General features: G+C 57.9%; 2 protein-coding genes across 2 annotated transcripts; one reads left to right on the forward strand and one right to left on the reverse strand.

The window, feature by feature from the left end:
• On the reverse strand, positions 1–14,098 carry LOC108309452 (exocyst complex component 7). Its single transcript, XM_017535815.2, has 15 exons — positions 13,907–14,098; positions 9,775–9,843; positions 8,535–8,680; positions 8,131–8,283; positions 7,826–7,924; positions 7,433–7,495; positions 7,011–7,077; positions 6,226–6,264; positions 5,447–5,512; positions 5,029–5,149; positions 4,661–4,756; positions 3,517–3,580; positions 3,251–3,292; positions 3,010–3,143; positions 1–2,762 (listed from the first exon to the last, which is right to left on the reverse strand). The coding sequence occupies exons 1-15, from the start codon at positions 14,067–14,069 to the stop codon at positions 2,660–2,662; spliced, it is 1,425 nt and encodes a 474-aa protein (XP_017391304.1). The 5' UTR covers positions 14,070–14,098; the 3' UTR covers positions 1–2,659.
• Positions 229–1,685, forward strand: ZACN (zinc activated ion channel). Its single transcript, XM_017535819.2, has 4 exons — positions 229–410; positions 552–762; positions 887–1,051; positions 1,470–1,685. Exons 1-4 carry the CDS (start codon positions 288–290, stop codon positions 1,658–1,660), a joined length of 690 nt encoding a protein of 229 aa, XP_017391308.2. The 5' UTR covers positions 229–287; the 3' UTR covers positions 1,661–1,685.
• Positions 14,099–14,674: the final 576 nt, after the last annotated feature.

Genomic DNA, 14,674 nt, shown 5'->3' on the forward strand with positions numbered 1-14,674 from the left:
TGAATCTGACCACTTCTCCCTCCATCATGAAGTGGTGCAAAGTACTTTTATTTTTACAATGAAAGCTCATCTACGAATTTGATAAAGGCCCTCCTTTAACTGGAGACAATTTGGGATGTTGGGAAACAAGGTTTGGGAAGCCCTTCTATGGATCGGTTTTGTCTCCAAGTCTGTCCCTGCCAGAAGCCATCAGAAGTCTCCGTCACCCTAGGCTCATGTGCTGCCCCCAGACTTGGCAGCAGGGATCTCTCCCTCCTAGTTCACAGTTCTCCTTCCTACCCTCAGTGATGGAATTAGAGTTCCAGGCCCACGCAGTGAACGAGATTGTGAGTGTTAAGAGGGAATATGTAGTTTATGATCTGAAGACCCAAGTCCCACCCCAGCAGGTGGTGCCCTGCTTCAAAGTGACGGTGAGTCCAGTCGGGAGGAAGCTGACAGAGGGCTGCTGGAGGCGGTGGGTGTGAGGAGGCAAGGCCAGAGGCCAGGCCCCATGCCCCCGCTGCCCACCTCCCTCCTCCCCCTGCAAGGCACTGGCTTTTTCCCCCTTCCAGTTGAGCCTGAAGAACACGGCACTCAAGTCCATCATTGCTCTCTTGGTGCCTGCAGAGGCACTGCTGTTGGCTGACGTGTGCGGGGGGCTGCTGCCCCTCTGGACCATCGAGCGCATTGCCTACAAGGTGACCTTGCTGCTGAGCTACCTGGTCTTCCACTCCTCCCTGGTGGATGCCCTGCCAAGCTCCTCCTCCTGCAACCCCCTGCTCAGTAAGCCCTGCTCCCTCACCTGGCCTGCCTGTTTCTCCGCGCCACCCGCTGGTACTCAGCTGGCTGGGCACCAGAGACACAGGAACTAGCCTCTGATCATCTCCCTATGCCCTGTCTCCCCCAGTTTACTTCTTCACCATCCTGCTGCTGCTGTTCTTCCTCAGCACCGTGGAGACTGTGCTGCTGGCTGGGCTGCTGGCCAAGGGCAGCCTTGGGGCCAAGAGCAGCCCCAGCCCAGCCCTAAGAGGGGAACATCGAGAGCATGGCAACTCAGGGCCTCATCCTGAAGGTGGGCAGGGGCTGGGGGAGTAAGGAATGAGGCCTAGGAGCAGACCTAGGGCTGGGGTGAGGGCAAAGGGCTCCAGGCATGTGTAGAGGCTCCCTGCATTTAACCCTGCTGGCTTTTCTGTCCCTGGTCACCACCATGTCCTCCTCCCTTGGAAGAAACAGGTCTGGGGCAGGGAGCAAGCTGAGCCTCCCTGAAGTCCCAGGTGACCTCAACGCCCTGATAACCCCATGCCTTCCACAGTCCTTCTGAGGGGGTTTCTTCAACTAAAGATGGCCTGAAATGGGCCAGACCGAAATGTACATCACCTGAGAGTCTAAGAAAGGGAAAGATTCAGGCTGATGACCCCTGGGGTTCACTCTTCTGATCATGTTGGGGGGACCCTGAAGAACAACTTCTTTCCCTGCCTCTGTCCCCACAGAGCCCCCCAGGGGAGTAAAGGGGTCACAGAGGAGCTGGCCTGAGACTGCTGACCGCATCTTCTTCGTGGTGTATGTGTCTGGGGTGCTGTGCTGCCAATTCATCTTTGCTGGCATTTGGATGTGGGCAGCGTGCAAGTCTGACCCAGCCCCTGGAGAGGCTGCACCCCACGGCAGGAGGCCTAGACCATAACGGGGCAGGGCCTGGGCTGCACACCTTAGGGTGACGTTTGCTGTCCCATGGCTGGGGGAGGCCATGACAGGGTCTCTGGACAAAGCCACCCTGAGCTCTCCCTATGCCAGCATACAAGAAAAGTATGAAATAAACCCATCCCCATGCGCAAGTGTGCCTCAAGGGGCAGTCTTCATTCTCGTCTTAAATAGGGGGGGTCCTATTTTTTGCTTCTGACCTCTACTTTGCTCCTGACTTTTTGCCCATTGTCCCTGTCTCCCAGCACACGGGCAGGCAGCCTAACTGCTCCTTCTGCAACATGACTGCTTGGCCCTGGGCCAGGAGGCACTGAGGCTGAGGACTGGAGACACGGGTCTGAGGAAGGCTGCAGAGGGTGGGGCAGAACTCCTCCAAATGCCTCCTGCAATGTGCTGGACTCCAGGGGGAAAGGACAGTGAGCACACCTGCCCCCAGCCACCTAGGGGACTCCTGGGAGATGGAAAGGTCCCAGACCTCAGGCCTGTGGGCGAGCGGGAATGTGTTCTCTGCACTAAATCCAAGAGAGGGGTCAATGCTGCCTGCCTTCTCCAGGGGCTCTGGCCCTCTGAGCCCCACCACATTTCTGGGCTGTAGGGGGAGTTCTCTGGCCCCACCTCTGACCTAGGCTGGAGGTACGGCCATGCTGCCCTCCTGCTCTTGGTACACGTGAGGCAGCAATGGGCACAGGCCTGTCTTCCTTCTCTCCCTTCCTGTTTCAGAAGCCATCAGGGTCACAAAAGCCAAGGTATGAAGGGACCCCAGGCTTCCGGGAGAGTGCTGGTTTGGTTGGGAACATGGGGTGTGGGGAAGGAGTGGAACCCAGGACTGGATGGCTTGGGGACATGGCTCCTGGATGGGGTGTTGGAGACAGGTCTGTGTCCCAAAGGACTTCGAGCTCACCCGGCCAGAGGCAACTTAACACTGGCTTATCTGTCCAATGACATGTCAGTCTGGTGGAACCAGGCAGGGCTAGCAGCAGGCTCAGGCGGAGGTGTCGAAAAGGCGATCGATCATGTCGCCCACCTGCTCCACACCGTACTTGATGTACTTCTCCGGGTTCTTGGTGAAGGGCACGCTGCCGAACCTGAGGAGGCACTGCCGTCAGGGGACAGGGAAGCCGACCCTCCCCAGCTCCACCCTCAGCCTAGGGCACTCCTGATAGAGTCTCGGAAGGCGTGACCCAGAGTGATTCCCTGTCCAGCCCCGCCCCAAAGCCCAGGGTGCTGGATCTGCGGCCTAAACCCGTCACCCTTTCCCTTTTTCCCTTGAGGAAGAGGAGCTCGAACAGGCCCACTGGGGCCGTGGGCAGCACAGGCTGGGAAGGGGCTCACTTCTGCAGAAAGGCCCCATAGGTCTCCTTGACAATGGTCTTCTGGGCCTGGCGAATCCTGTCCCTCTGCTCCGTGTCCGGAATAGCCCAGGCCTTCTGGATTTTGCATAATTCTTCGAGGCCATCATTGAAGCCCTGGCCACCAAAAAGGTGAAAAAGGAAGGGACCCAGAGACAAAACTTTGGGTCTGTGTTGTCTCAACAGCAGCAGCAAGCAGTGGAGGGGAGAGGACCTCAACTCACCTTAAAACGCTCCTTGATAATCTGCCGCTCCTTGTCCCGGAGCTGGGAAGTCAGGAGAGATGGCAGAGAAAGCTCAGTTCAGAGCAGGGCGACCTGCCCACACTCTGTTCCAAACACCCTTGGCCTGGGCTTCTCTCCTGTGCCCTGATGGCCATAAGCATCCTTTGCTCTCTGACCCCAGAGGGACGCTTGTCCACTTTTCCCAGTGACATAACAAAGTGTCCCGTCTGCTAGATACCCCCTCCCAGCCCAGGCCTTGAGCCCACCTTGACTCCCGGCTGGAACACAGGTAGATTCTTCTCTGCGATGTAATCGGTCACCTTTAACCAACTGCCAGACAGAAAGAGAAGCATGAAGGCAGAGGACGGCCTGCCTCAGTGGCCTGGTTGGTGTCGTTTGCTAAATCTCTGGATCTACTTAGTGGTTGGTGGTAGGAAGGGATGTGGGTCACAACTAAGTAAAACAACAGATTCTCTTCCTGGGAATAGAAAATGTTTAAACAGCCTGGATGCAGTGGTTCTCACCTATAATCCCAGCACTTTGGGAGGCTGAGGCGGGCAGATCACCTGAGGTCAGAGGTTCGAGACCAGACTGGCCAACATGGAGAAACCCCATTTCTACTAAAAATACTAAATTAGCTGGGTGTGGTGGCGCATGCCTGTAATCCCAGCTACTTGGGAGGCTGAGGCAGGAGAATCACTTCAACCCAGGAGGCAGAGGTTGCAATGAGCCAAGGCTGCACCATTGGACTCCAGCCAGGGTAACAAGAGTGAAACTCTGTCTCAAAAAACAAAAGAGAAAATGTTTAAACTGGTCACTCTTTGGGAAAACATAAGGAAACACTTGAGTGTTCAATAAACTGAACAAATACTGTCAACTATATTTCACATCAGTATCATGACACATTAAGATGGAGAAACAGATGGGAAAGAAAGGAGTGAGAGGAGGGGAGATAAACACGAGAAAGGGGGAGACACATTCAAAGGGAAGAAACAAAGCCAGAAAGAAAGAGGACCAGAGAAGCGCAGAGATCCCCACAGAGCAAGGCCCAGCCAAGCTCAAGTGCTCTTGCAACCTTGCGCTTCTCCTAGGCTAAACATTACCCACATCTCTGATAGCCGGCTCTTCAATTATTCTTAGCCTTGACACTTGGCAGGCTCCCCTCTAAAGTGGCTGGCCATAGTGGGCCTCTAGGAGCAGGTAGTGGCAGAGGAGGGGGCTTCTCTCTCCACCCCATGAGTTTGATTAAAAACCAAGTGGAAGATTAGGGTCCAGAGGGCAGGAGTTCCCCATGACTGATCCCTGTGTCCTGAGGTGCTGAGAAGGAAGATTGAGCGGTGGCACAGGGGTGGGGTGAGGGCAGAGACGGCTGGGGATCCATGCAGGGGCAGGGCGAGGCCAGCCTCTCACCTGCGCTGGTAGGTCTGGATCTGCTGCTCAATGTGCTCCCGGTAGGAGCGCTCGGCAGTCTTCTGTGTCACTGCTACCAGCTGGATCAGCTCAGACCTGGGTGGGGGTGGGGGACAGAGGAGAGAATGACAGGATTGGCACCTAGGTGCAAAGCCTGTAGCAATGCCTGGGGGGGCCTCCTGTTGTACCCCAAACTCCATGAATTCTACAGCAGCAGCACTCCCACCTTCTGGGTCCTGGGATGGAGGAGACAAGTACCCCCTCCCCTCTTGACCACAAGAGAAGGAGCCCAGGAGGGCAGGGGCTGGCACTGCTGCACAGCTGAGGGGAAGGTGAGAGCCACAGACTCGCTCCCGCAGGCCACTTACTTCTCCAGGGACTTGAGGATGTAATTGTAGTTGTTGTGCAAGAAGATGGCACTCAGAGCTGGGTCCTCATACACCTTGGACTTGCTCAGCAAGTTCAACTGCAGGTTGCCCAGCACTTTACCTGCATAGGGAAAAGTGGGGTCATCCCCACCATGGCAGTTTGACCCAAATGACCCCATCCCAGGACCTGCTAACCCACTCCTACCCATTGCTCCTCATCCTGCCTCAGAAGGCCTTAGCCCAACTCCCCTCGGCCTCTGAACTAGAGGTCAGGTTGCGGTTCCAAAGGTCAGATGGCACTTAGGAGAGGGCTCTGGGAACAGCCAGAGAGCACAGATGGAAGGAAGGGAAAGGCAGGGTGTGCCAGCGGCAGGGCGTGCCGGCAGCAGGGCTGCTGGTCCGCCCAGAGAACACTCACAGATATAGGTGCTTAGCAGCCGCTTGCTGAACTCGGAGCTGTAGCTGGTGGCGGAAGAACTGGTCTCTGTGAGAGAAAGCCTGTGAATTGCAGTGGCAGCAGCCAAGACCCTCAACAGCCCTTCCCCCAGCCCATGTAGCAGTCTGAGGGGGCACTGACACAGGCCCTGGGCTTCCTCGGGCAGAGCTGGCCACCTGCTGAGTCACAGGGAAGCCCCTGCTGCAGGAAGCACCAGCCCTGGACTTCTTGGAACCCAGAGCTGCCGTCTATGATGGGGTGGTGTGGCCAAGGAGCTGGCCCAGTTCAGCAGGAGGGTGGGCAGGACAAGAGTGAGATGCCATCGCCCTGCCCCCTCCCCACCCCCAGCCCACCCTGGGTGGTTTCTACAAGGCTGCCTCTTCCCTTTTGCCAACAGCAGAGGCTTAGAATGAGCTCCCCACAGCCTCTCCACCTCCCCCTACATTTCCAACATCCCCCTCTACCAGGCCCTACTGAACAGAGGAAGCTGTGGCCTCCACAGTGTGGAAGGCTGAGGGGGATGGCAAGGCAGGGAGGCCGGGCGAGCCTGCAGGGTGTATTCAGGGCGCTGACACCGGCAGGTGCTGTGGATAAGCTCAGAGTGGCCCTGAAGGGAGCAGAAAGAACTGAGAGAACCCTGGGAAGACTCATGTCCCCTCTGACCCAGGCTCCCCAATAGATCCTGAGAGTCAGTCCCCAGGGAACCTCACCCACCAGGCTTCAGAGGGACAAGAGGGGGGCTGCAGAACCGTACTGCTTACCTCGGGGGTCTAAAGGAATATTGTATGTGTCCCCAAGAACTACGAAGTGAAAGGCAGTGCACAGAGGGGATGCAGGGAGAGACAAAGGAGGAAGAAAGATGCAAAGTGCAAAAAACAGGTTAGAAACAGCACGTCAACCCATTAAGCAGACCTCTCCCCATGACAGCCAGAACAGACAGCAAGACACAGCAGGCAGGACCTTCTGAGGACCAGGGAGTGCCCTGCAAAGTAGAGAGCTGGAGATCCGAAGACTGGAGGCTGCCCACGGGCTCCCTGGCCCCAAAATGGGAAGGGAGGGGAAGGCCTGGGGACCTCAGTGCTTGGAATGACCAAGAAAGCTGCTCTTGCTCACAGGCTGACCCCCTGAGCTCCAGTCTCAGGGCAGGGGCCCGCAGGAAGACACCTGGCTGGCTCTGAGACGCTTGATACCCATGGAAGGCCAGCTGAGCGAGCCTGATTAGAGCAGGCAGACATGAGAGAAGGATCTGGGAGGCAGGCAGGGGCAGAAAGGACATCTTCCAACCAGCCAGCACTGCTCCCAGACTGAGGACACTGCTTCCAGGACAAGGAAGGTCAAAGGGGCTGAGGGTAGGGCCAGAGGTCCAGTGTCTAGTCTTGAAAGGTGCAGGCAAACCTTGCTCTCCTGATGCTCGGCCCCAGGGCCCCTATGCAGGCCACATATCCACGGACTGGAGAGACCCCCTCACTGTGCCCTGCCCTCTAACCTCATGTCTCCAGGCAAGGAGGGGAGTGGGGCAGGGGGCCCAGCTGGGAGGTGCCAGTACCTTGGGAGGCCAGCATGGCACCTGCCGTCTCCTGGAAGTCCAAAAGCTGCTGCAGGAAGAGGATGGCCTGGGTGGGGAGAAGATGGTGCAGAAGGGCAAGTGGCAGGCCTGGCCGATGGCTCCCACACAGACCCCTCTGACAGCCCAGGACCAGCCCAGGCTGGGATCCGCCCAATGAAGAGCGAGGCTGGAAACCGTGTTTTATTTTGTGGGCTCTGGCCTGCCAGGAAAGGCCTCGTCTGTTACAGACACCAAGCATGTCACCACCCATCCTGCCACCAGGGACTGCTTTCGAAGGTCCAACTCTGGTGGGTCCCTTCCACCAGAAGGGACTTGGGACCACCTTCCTCCCCCCTCCCCGGTGCCTGGGTTGCTGGTGAGCTCGTTCCTCCCCCCTCCCCAGTACCCTCGGTGGTGCCTACATTGCTGGTGAGCTCGTGCACAGTGCCATCCTTGGGCATGTTATATTCCTTGTCCGGGTCATTCTGCGGAGAAACAGCCTCTGGTTCCCTGTCCTACCCCACACCCCAGTGTGCCTGCTCATGGTGCCACCTCCTGGCAGACAGGTGCTAGGACACCTCTCAGGCACAGAAGCCGAGCCTGGCTGGCTGGACCAAGTGGGAGAGGGGCTTCCCGCCTCAGAGGGTTTGGAGGCCCCGGGAAGGAAAGGAAGGCACAGGGGTGCTGACAGTAGGCCTGCAGCCCAACCAGAGACCCCCGGGGACAACCCACCCTCTTGGAGACCTACTCTGAGAGTCCCCCAGGGCCAGGTCGTTGTGGCGCTGGGCCTGCAGGGAGGAGGGGGAGGACGGCACCTTGATGTTGTCAGCGAAGTCCTCCAGCGCTTTGGCGCCAATGGTCTCCATGGAGGTGATGAGGCCAGGCAGCTTGTTCTTGGTGCTGGCGGCCGTGCCCTGAGGAAGCACAGGGGGCCCCCAGCTCGCCTCCATTGGCCCTGTGAGCATCTCACTCGCCCAGGGCCCTTCCTAAGCTGCTTCCATGCACCCTCAGAGCAGAGGTGTGAGACGGAGAATGGGGTTCTCCAGGGGAGGGAGCGGGGTGGCCATGCCGGCAGCAGGATGCCTCCTGGCCGTGTTTCCGAGGGCCCCTCGCCACACACCTGGAGCACCTGGTCAAACTCAGGCTTGGTCTGCTTGAGGTGCCGCAGGATGGGGAAGACGGTGAGCACCGTGGAGAAGTCATGCCGCACAATGGCCTTCCGGGCGGCAGACACGATGTTCTCCCCCTCCAGCATCAGCCCATCCAGGGCATCCTGAGGGGACACGGAGACGGTTCAGGGAAGGGCAGGGCAGTGGGAGCTGGCTCCAGGCTGGTGGGGGATCCTTGTAGAGTGTGGCAGGGCCAGTGTGCAGGAAGAGGGGCGATGGGGAGGTGGTGAGTGTCCACCCAGGACTAGTCCCCAGGGCACAAGGTGGCGGTGGTGGCTGGAGTTGAGGGCTGCAAGAGTCTGCGGTGACAGCTCTCAATGGGGCTGGCTGCAGAGCCCCTGGGGCGGGGCAGGACCTGTATCAGGGAGTCAAAGGTCTTCTTCTGGTGGTGCTCAGGGATGATGTCAGCCAGCAGCTGGTACTCGCTCTGGGCCAGCTTGACGAAGGCACTGACGCAGTGGATATAGGCATCGGTCTCCACGTCTAGCATGTCATCTCTCCCTAGGGATGGCACAGCTCTTGAGCTGCCGGTCTGGGGCCAGCCACACTCCTGGCTGGGGGTGGCGTGGGTCCCCCAGCTCCTGGCCTGTAGCCCAGACCAGCAGCGGATGGGGAAGAGGCCGACTGTTCTGGCAGAAAGCTGCGAGGATGCCAGCATGCCCCGCCAGGTGTGACAGGAACAACGGGAGCTGAGCCTAGCCTTTGTTCTGGCTTCATTCTCAGCTCTATGCAGACAGTGGGGTCAGATACCAGAGGCAGGAGGGTGAGGGACGGAAGGATAAGGAGGGAATGTCCCTGAATCAATGTCCTGGATACTGACCCCAGGACTGAGCGTTCTGTAGAGGCAGGGGGGTGAGGGACGGAAGGATAAGGAGGGAAGGTCCCTGAATCAACGTCCTGGTTACTGACCCCAGGACTGAGCATTCTGAGTTGTACCTGACAGAGGGAAGCCCAGGGTGGGCAGGTGGCAGTGCCACCTCAGGGAAGCTGGCACTGGGGTCATCCATGTGGGCAAACACAGGGCCTGCAAAGGCAGTGACCACCCCAGTCAGGGTTTCTGGAACGTCTAAGAGGGTAGTGGGCTACAGCCTCTGAGGCTGGCTGGCATGGGGTCAAAATCTGAGAAGAGGCTGGTAATTCCCAGAGAAGAGGGGTTGCCAGCTGCCCCAGGAGGAGGCCAGACCCTACTACTGGAGGCCGCAGCAGGGGAGCCTAGAGACAAAACCAGTGGCAGAACCACCTGGTCCTGTGTGCCAAGGGATGGGCTCCGAGGGGTTCAGAGCTCTGAGCTGTTGCAGGAGATAGACGTCAGGGCTCCCTCCCCTCAAGGGAGCCGCCTTCCCTCTCTGCCTACTTTCCGAGTAGCAGCAGCAGCTTCTCCCCTTGGCCCAGGCCTGAGAGCCAGGCATGCACTCCCATCTGGAGAGAGGCAAGGAGACCTAGGCCCAAAAGAGAGAGAGTGGAGAGAGAGGTGCATAGGCCTGGCCCATCTTCAGAGCAGAGTGGGCCCAGCTGGGCCAGGCAGAACAGGCCATCTGGGGACCGCTGCAAAGGCAGTATCAGCGGCTGCCCTCGGGCTGGGCTGCGGTACTCACCGGCCAGTGGCCTGTGCTTGTCGTTCAGGGCCTCGGACAGGTGCTTAACTCGGAAATCATGCTCGTGACCTGGCGAGACGTTGGCCGCACAAACACAAGTAGCATTTATCCAGGGGCCAGGTGGGCTGCCCCTTGGTGTATGGGGAAGAAGCCCTTCATCTCCAGGAGGGGGATGTCAGATGGGGGATGGGAAACGGGCATCGGAGGGGGGGCTCTGAGCCCCTCCTCTACCTCAAGCTACCTTGGGAACAGCCATTTCAAGCCTGACTTCAGTGAGCACCCAGGACCATCCTTAGCTGCTCACTTCCCCAAGCCTGGAGGCCCAGGGCAAGTGGGGAAGGACCAAGGAGGGGCTGAAGAGCTGATGCTTGGCCCCAGGGGGTTTCCCCACCTCACTGTATTTGGGAAAAGCCCCAGTTTGCCTGTCCCCTGCTGTACACGCTCCCCTTTCTAAAGAGGGGAAGGCCGGCAGGCCTCGGCCAGCTGGGTCCTGCCACTGCTGGTCTGAGCGTAAAAGGGCTGCCCCAAGACAAATAACTTTCTCTGAGTTCACACGGGAGACGAGGACAGAGACAGGGAGGGGAGGAGGAAAGCCTCAGGGAGGGCAGAGCTGCCATCAGCCAGAGAGGACCAGGCCGAGGGCCGCGAAACTGTCCCTGCACCCGCTGAAGCCTGAGTGGCATCCGGGACCTGCCGTTCCCACCCTGCTCCCCTCAGGGTTTCTCCCGAGGCCCTCCTGGGGGAGGCTCTGCCCTGCCAAGTGAGTGGACACACAGTGGAGGAGGAAGGGACGGGAGGGAACACAGGGTGATTACCTTCCAGAGGAATGAGGTTAGAGCCCCCCTTTTTCCCATCTAGACCATGCTGGGAATACTGTTTCAGAAGGTTCTGAGCCTTACGGATCGTCCCTGTCACCAGAGCCACACAGAGAGGAGATAAGAAGACCTAGGAAATGAGTAAGAGAAAACAGCAGCGGCCCTCCACCTGCCCCCAGGCCCCACACCCGGCCCCACACAGTGAGCAGGCCCTTCCCTGGGACCACCAGAGACCCTGGGGACAAGGTCAAAGGAAAGGAATCATTTCCTTCTCCAAAGGAGCCTTGATTCTACTACTGACCCTCCTTGTTCTGGATTTCAGTTCATTTCTGAAAGGACCGAGGGTGATAGAGATAACAATGGACCAAGATCCACTAGGAAAAGTTAAAATAAAAAATACCATGGAGTGGCCCTGTAATCAGAATAGGCGGGGGCTGAGGTCGGAGGAGCTGGTGATAAAGCTCTCACACCCAGAGGGCACAACCAGGGTGGCAGAGCCTGGGGGCACCCTGAAGCCAGCAGGCCCCCAGCCCAGCCCCAAACTCCAGGCAGAGTTCTCCGAGCATGCTCAGGGTTGGGACATAAGCTAAACAGCAGCCAGTGGGAAGCCATCCCGACTGAACTTCCGGGGAGCGCCGTGCCCACGGTGGAAGGCTCACAGACCCAGAGGCAGCCTAGCCCACACGCCAGAGTTCCCCAAACCACCAAAGCCACAGGAAAAAATCCGAAAGCCAAGAAGGGGTTAACAGAAGCCACCGCACAGAGAGCCTGGAGGGTGCACTCGGGAGGAGAAGGTACATGTTCTTGGCATGGAGGGAAAAAACAAAAGTTAATGTCACAAGTGAAAACAATCAGAACAAAACGGCAGCACCCACAGCCGCCTGGGTCAGCCTCCTCTGTGGGAATGAGACATCTCGGGGCCGAAGACGTGGAGAAATCAACTCCCGTCTCAAATAGACAAGTGCAGCTGCCTGTTAACAAAACGTATGGGAGAAGGAAGGCACCCGGGACGCCCCCGCCCCCCACTGCCCATCTGAGCACAGTGAGGATGCTGTGTCCTGGCAGCTCCTCAGAAAGCTCAGGGAGGAATGGGCAGTGTCTGGAGGCTCACTGCTTGCACCTGCAGCGCACCGCACCGCACCGTACCACACCACACCACACCATACCACAATTAGCTCTTTTTTTTCTTCTTTTTTTGAGGCAGAGTCTCGTCCTGTTACCCAGGCTGGAGTGCCGTCAGCTCACTGCAACCTCTGCCTCCTGGGTTCAAACTATTCTCCTGCCTCAGCCTCCCGAGTAGCTGGAATTACAGGCATGTACCACCATGCCCGGCTAATTTTTTTTCTATTTTTAATAGAGATGGAGTTTCACCATGTTGGCCAGGCTGGTCTCCAACTCCTGACCTCAGGTGATCCGCCTGCCTCAGCCTCCCAAAGTATTGGGATTACAGGCATGAGCCACCATACCCAGCTCACAATTAGCTCCTAATAACCAAGTCCCACGGCCTGGCTCACATCTGCCTTGCTCATTCTCTCCCCTTCAGCAAGCACGGCTCACTAATGAGTGAATCTGATTCCTGTCCCACGACCCACCAGGAGCAGAGGCAGATGCACACCCACAGGATGTGGGTCGGGAATATGGATCTGGTAGCCACCAAACCCATCAGGCACCCAATTACCTCCAGGGATGCTGAGGTTGGTGCTTCACCTGGGAGGCCCCCCTGCCCCTCTCCTCAGAAGTGGGAACTAACGTCCCCGGGGCTTGATTCCCTAGAGCCTGACATCAGTTCTGAGCCCACCAGTTCCTGACGACTCTTGAAGCCCCACAGACCCCCACAGCCGGACAGTTTTCCTCTTGTGTCTCTGGGGCAAGGATTGATGTGGTCCACTGTGAGCTCCCTGAGATCAGATCCCTGCTCCCTGAAAGGCTGGGGGCTGCATGGCCAGCAGGCACTCTTAGGGCAGTGCAAATAGGGCTCTGGGGTCTCCCGGGGGCCAGTCACAGAACCAGGCAGAAGAGGAAGAGAGCGCAGACTAGCTGGGGCCGAAGCAGCCTGGAAGCCTTACGGAGACAACTGCTGCACGCCATAGAGGACACAGAAATGCCCCGGCCTCCGTGCAGGCCGCTGAGCCCACAGGCTGGGCTGGCAGTCCCCGTTGGCAGCAGGTTTTGTCTGGGCGGGTAGGGAGAAGGCCCCAGGCCCCAGCTCCCTAATGTTCTACTCACTTGTGCCTCTGAGAGCAGCCCCTGTTCTGCCTATTTCTTCAAATCCTAAACAAAGGCCTGCAGGGGAGGTGCTCTCGTGGAGCAGACACCTCGCTCTCTGAGGGGAGGGGCATGTAAGGAACTGGAGAAACCGAGGGTGTAAGTAAGCTCTACCCAAAGCCTGTTGTCACAAGAAGCAGGTCCCACAGCAACTAGGGCAGGTGCCTGCAGCAGCAGCTGGGCAGGGGGCCAGCCTGGGTGGGAGCAGCCCCAGCATCTCCGGCTTTCTCTCCCAGAGCAATCTCAGTCCCACCTAATAACCAAGTCCCCAGTGGAACGTCCCAGCACCTCCTCAAGCTGCAGGAAGCACCTCTCGGTGGCGAGACCAGGCTTGCCAAGCTGTGGCTCACAGAGATGCTATTTACCTGGAGCACAGACTACAAGGGACATGATGCCAGTGAGAAAGAACAGAGAGATGACGAGATGTTCACCCAGGACAGCGACAGCCCCGCCCAGGCCTCTCCTCATGGTGCCCTTTCCACAAGGCACCGACTCGCACTGGAGCCCAAAGCCAGTTTAAGTTCTTCTGAGAGGATGCTCTGGGGTTTCTTTCCTTTCTGGATTGACCGGGAAAGTGAAATTCTCCCCATCCAGCTCTCAGATAAACGTTACTTCAGCTCACCCTGCTTTGCTGGAAGGTGAAGGTTATAGCGCCTGTCCCCTTGCTATCCCAGCATCCTTCCTGGCTGCAGCAGTGTGCCAGGCCTCCTGACAGGGCGATGTGTGTGTGAGGGAGGGGTCCAGGCAGGGGCTCTGCCCTGGAGGCCTCTGCAGCCTGTCTCAGACGGGATTAACTGAGCACCTGTAAGCCCCCCACTACAAAGAAGCTATGTAACCCCAAGGCTCTGCTGGCTGGAAGGAAGAGCCTCACCCCTGGGGGGCCTCACTGGGTGGGCAGACACTTGCTTTCTGTCCTGTGTACCTATAGTCAGGGTTACCATGACAACAAACTCTGGAGGGACCTGATGCTGCAAACGCTAGACTGGACAAAAGCAGTGCAGGTCCCAGTCAGCCTCTGGCTGTGGCAGAGATGGGCCAGGATGGGGGCTCACCTGGCCGCTTGACTGGCTTCTTGGTAGGTGTGTCTTTCCTCTTGTTGGGGATAGCAGGGGAGTAGGGAACCCCAGAGGAAGAACTGCTTTTATGGAAATGCTCCTTCAGGCCCTTGATGGAGCGGTCCAGCTGGCTGGAGCGTATCTGGTAGTAGACGTTCATGAAATCTAAGGAGACACGGAGTGATAGAGGTATGGCTGCCAGGCCCTGCCCTGCCTTGCACACCTGGCACGTCTACCTGTCAACCCTTCCTAGCATCTGCTCTCCATTCTGGGTCACAAGCCACCCATGTCTTGTCCCAAATCAGGCAGTCTTTCAAAGTTTTTGTTTTTTTTTTGAGACAGGGTCTTTCTCTGTTGCCCAGGCTGGAGTGCAGTGGTGTGATCTCAGCTCACTGCAACCTCTGTCTCCTGGGTTCAAGCCATTCTCTTGCCTCAGCCTCCCGGGTAGCTGGGATTACAGGCATGCGCCACCACACCCAGCTAATTTTTGCATTTTTAGTAGAGACAGGGTTTCACCATGTTGGTCAGGCTGGTCTCGAACTCCTGACCTCGTGATCCACCAGCCTCTGCCTCCCAAAGTGCTGGGATTACAGGTGTCAGCCAATGTACCCAGCCCCAGTTAAACGTTCTTTTGCCGGGCGCGGTGGCTCAAGCCTGTAATCCCAGAACTTTGGGAGGCCGAGGCGGGTGGATCACGAGGTCAAGAGATCGAGACCATCCTGGTCAACATGGTGAAACCCCGTCTCTACTAAAAATACAAAAAAC

The sequence above is a fragment of the Cebus imitator genome, unplaced genomic scaffold (assembly GCF_001604975.1).
Source record: "Cebus imitator isolate Cc_AM_T3 unplaced genomic scaffold, Cebus_imitator-1.0 Scaffold93, whole genome shotgun sequence".
Classification (NCBI taxonomy): domain Eukaryota; kingdom Metazoa; phylum Chordata; class Mammalia; order Primates; family Cebidae; genus Cebus; species Cebus imitator.